At 56.9% G+C, this 3,906-nt stretch overlaps 1 protein-coding gene across 1 annotated transcript; it reads left to right on the forward strand.

Annotated features, from left to right (window-relative positions):
- Positions 1-276: 276 nt before the first annotated feature.
- On the forward strand, positions 277-3,592 carry LOC307176613 (uncharacterized protein; the record flags this gene model as incomplete). The annotated part of the gene is made up of 4 exons (XM_079902943.1): positions 277-349; positions 463-662; positions 896-1,190; positions 2,944-3,592. The coding sequence occupies 4 exons, from the start codon at positions 277-279 to the stop codon at positions 3,018-3,020; spliced, it is 645 nt and encodes a 214-aa protein (XP_079759069.1). The 3' UTR covers positions 3,021-3,592.
- Positions 3,593-3,906: the final 314 nt, after the last annotated feature.

Consider the following 3,906-nt stretch of genomic DNA (forward strand, 5'->3'; position numbering starts at 1 on the left):
AAAACCAATTTAAAGTTACTGTATTTGTAGTAAGTGCTATGAATCCTCACTTCTTTTAACAATTATGTTTCTGAGAATTCTGGAATTTCCTAAACCACAACATGTAGAAGGAGGTGCACTCCTGAGTGGGCTCGTTTTCTCAGCTTTGCTCTGTGGTTGTTTATGAGGTTCTTTCCGATATCTACTGTTTCTACAGGAGAGCCAAGAGTTCTTACTAAATGCATCGGGGTATGGGAGGAAGATCAGGTACTGCAGCTGTGAAACCTCTGCTCAGGCATGCGTTTTGGCTTACACACGGCCGGGTTAAGGAAACACATTTCAGCGATTTGTGCATTAATAAGTCTTGGGTGTAAGGCATTTACCTCTGTGTCTAAAATGATCTTTGCACTGAGTAATCCCGTTTCGACGTGAGAGTAAGTCACTGGGTTATACTTATCTCTGGTTCACGTTGGCATGGAGCAGGCCCTAATTACCACCGAGACCCGTCTCGGGCAAGAAAAGTAATAAACAGTAATCACATCGCGTACACGTCGAGCGCCGGCGGGAGCAGAGCCCCCAGGAAGCCACAGGAAGCGTGCGCTTCCAGGGGGGAGTGCGGCGCGCGGAGGTCTGCATGCGCGCGGAGCTTGTTAACGGAGGGCGTGCCGGAGGCGTGGCGCGAGGTGTCCGGGCGAGGAGCTCCGTGAGGCGGGCGGCAGTGGGCGGGCGGTGGGGGAGCGCGGACCGGGGAAGGCAGCACTGCGCCGCGAGCGTCTCCCGGCTCCCGCTCTCCGGGCTGCCTAGCCCGAGCCGCCGTGGGCGGGGCCTGCGGTGATTGGCGGGCGGGCGGGGAGGTCGGAAGTACTTTGTTTTTTATGCTAATGAGGGAGTGGGGCTTGTCCGTATTTACGTTGAGGCGGGAGCCGCCGCCCTTCATTCACCCACATGGTCCTTCGAGGTGCCGCCGTCCCAGCCCGACCTGCGCCTTCGCGCCACTTCGCGCCCTCGGGCGAGGCCGAGGGGGTGGGGACGACCCCCGCCGCGCCGCCACGGCTTGCGCCCCTCGCGAAGCTTCCTTGGTGGGGCGGGCCGGCCGGCTGGCCGCACCCCCGGCCTGGGGCCTCCGGTCGTAGTAAAGCGGAGGCGGGTGGGGAGGCGGGAGCGAGAGCCCGCGGCGGGCGAGGCGAAGATGGTGGCGGCTACTCCTCCTGGTGAGTCTGCCCGCCCCTCCGCCGAGTGAGTGAAACCTGTTGTGTGCGGCCCGGGTCCGGAGGGCGGCGGGCGGGTGGGGCGGAATGGCCCGGGGCAGCGTGGCGGCCGCGGCGTGGCCGGGGGCCGGGGCGGGTCTCGGGCCGTTGGCCGCCCCGGCGTGTGGCAACGACGACTCGCTGCCCCCTAGCTGGCACGCGGGCTGGCGGAGGGGCAGGGCCGGGCCGCGGACGGGAGGGTGGGAGGGGGTGGCGTGCGCGCAGCGGCCGCGCCCGGGACCCGCGCGGACCCTGCCGGGGCCGGCTGGGCGACCGGGTGGGCGCGCGGCGCACACAATGGCCCCTCGGGGAAGGGACACACGAGGCCTGCGCCCCCTCCAGGGCTCCGGGCGCACGCGGGACGCGGGGTCCCCGGGCAGGGAAAGTTTCTCTTGGGGGCGCGAGTTAAAGCGCCTCCAGAACAAAGCGGCGGCGGCAGCGGCACATGGGGCAGGCCGCGGGCCGGGAGGGGGCGCGCCCACGAGGTACCTGCGCGCCGGCGGGCGACGCGGCGTGGCCGGGAGCCCGCGGGCCCCCAAACTTTGTGCGCGCCAGGGTGGGAGGATGGCGCGGGTGCTGGGGGCGGCGCGGCCTGGATGCCACCCCTACTCCGAGTGGGCTTTGTTAACCCGCGTGGGCAGACCACGGGCGGGGCTCGCAACTTCCCGGACCACGGCCGGCTGAGCAGGCCCGGGCCGGCCTTGGCGGCGGCGTGGACCCGTCTTCGGTCGCCCGCTGGTTGGGAGCGCGGCGCGGGAGGGCCAGCCCGGCTCGGCGGGAGCGGCGGCGGCGCCGCCATGTTCCTGCGGGGCGGGCTGCGCGGGGGTGAGGGCGGGGGACATGGCGGCGACTGCGCGCCGCCGCCGATTGTTCCCGGCTTAGGCCTTGGGCCGCGTGCGGCGGGCACCGCAGTCGCGGAGCCCCCGCCCCTCTGGGCCGGGCTAGGGGGGGGCTGGGGGACACAAAGGAGGGGCGGCGCGCCCGCGTCCCCGCCGCGCTCGGGCCTCGGCGCCGCCGGTCGCCGCGCGGCTGCCGCCGGGAAACGGGGTGGGGGGGGTGCCGTGTCCGGCAGGCCCCGACTCTGACCCATCGCCCCCTGGCGGCCGCGCCGGGAATCGCAGGGCTGCGCGCCCCCTTGTGCGACATGTGCTGCCGGCCCGGGCTCCATGAGCGTGGCGGGCACTTTGCAGTCCCGGGTGCTCCTGCCCTCTTTTCTGTTCCTAAGCGGGACGAAGGCAGACTGGAACTGGAGAAAGCAGACTTGTTTCTGCAATATCACCAAGAGGAAAAATTAGCATAGTGCTATCTCGACTACATCAGTTGAGGAAACAACTCTTTATCCCGGCTTGCAGCCACGAGGTCTTGATTGGGGGAGGGGTGGTGAAGAATAGTCCCTTTGCTACTGCATTTCCCTCTCAGTGGAGCTGTGCAGTAGAGTTAACAATTGCTGTTGATTACACTCGAGTATTTCCATAAGACGTGAATCTAATACATGTGAGTTTTTCAACTTTATCCTTTTACACCTTTTCACCCATATATTGTTGGTCTTTTAAACCCCTCCAGTATTGCCTGACTACCTTAACCTCAGTTTTGCAAATGGATGTAGTTAATTGATACAAGGGGGAGGGGAGAAATTTAAAATACGGATTTGGAGGGTGGTAGTAATTTTGAGCAAATGTTTGTCTTTTTTTCCCACATCCCTCCCCCGCCTTTCCAGCCATACACGTGGACCTAACTGCACCAAAAGCTTTTCTAAGGATATTTGCTAAGAAGGAAGTTTGCCCGAGTGGGTAAGTGTATATTTTAATTTTATTTGTTAACTTTTTTAAAAACAGATTTCTCTTGACTTTAGTCTTTGATTTGAATAAATAAGATGGGATTGGGTTTTCAAAGGGTAAACTAGTTATTTTGTACTCTATGCTTTTTTTTTTTCTTTTTGTCTTTTTTTCTTTTAGTTTGGGTTAGCTAATGTGTAAATTAGTAAAAATACAACGCAAATGCCATTATAAATCTTTGCAAACTGATGCACAGTTTACAAAATTCAGAACTTCTTTGAGTTGGGTGACAAAATAGATCTCATCTGGAGTAAGTTTTCAAGTCTTAAAATAATTTAACTGGGACATTTAAGTTCTACAACCAGCTGATACACTTGAAATGTAGTCTGAACGGTAATTTTATTAATCAGTTTACCAAGTAATTGCTAATTGGAAGCTGGAAGAAAAGAAAAATGTTTTGCCACGTGGATGTGAAGATTTCCTCTAAAAGGTATATGAGTCAGATTGCCCTGGTGATACATATTAGGTCTCTTTTATATGCAGTCCGATTTTGATTTTTTTTTAAGTATACCTTTGGGAATGGCAAAGGAAGAGCTACCGTGTTCATTTACCGTATTAGAATGATGGTTAATTATGACTGTCTTATAAAAAAAACTTACAATTTTAAGGTCTAAATTTGCTTCTAAATGGAACTTGGAGGTTTGAGATAATTAAACTCATTTTCTCTTCCCTATTAGGGTTTATGCTGAATTTTGTGTGTTTTGTAACTGTTAAAGAGTTTGAGGTATTATTTTGTCTAATTATTTATTTCAAATTTAGCAGGAATAACGAGAACATCACCTTGTAAAACTGAAGATTGTGACCAGTCAGAATAATGTCAAAGTGCTTACAGTGCAGGTAGTGAT

This window comes from Stenella coeruleoalba (genome assembly GCF_951394435.1).
Source record: "Stenella coeruleoalba genome assembly, chromosome: 18".
Classification (NCBI taxonomy): domain Eukaryota; kingdom Metazoa; phylum Chordata; class Mammalia; order Artiodactyla; family Delphinidae; genus Stenella; species Stenella coeruleoalba.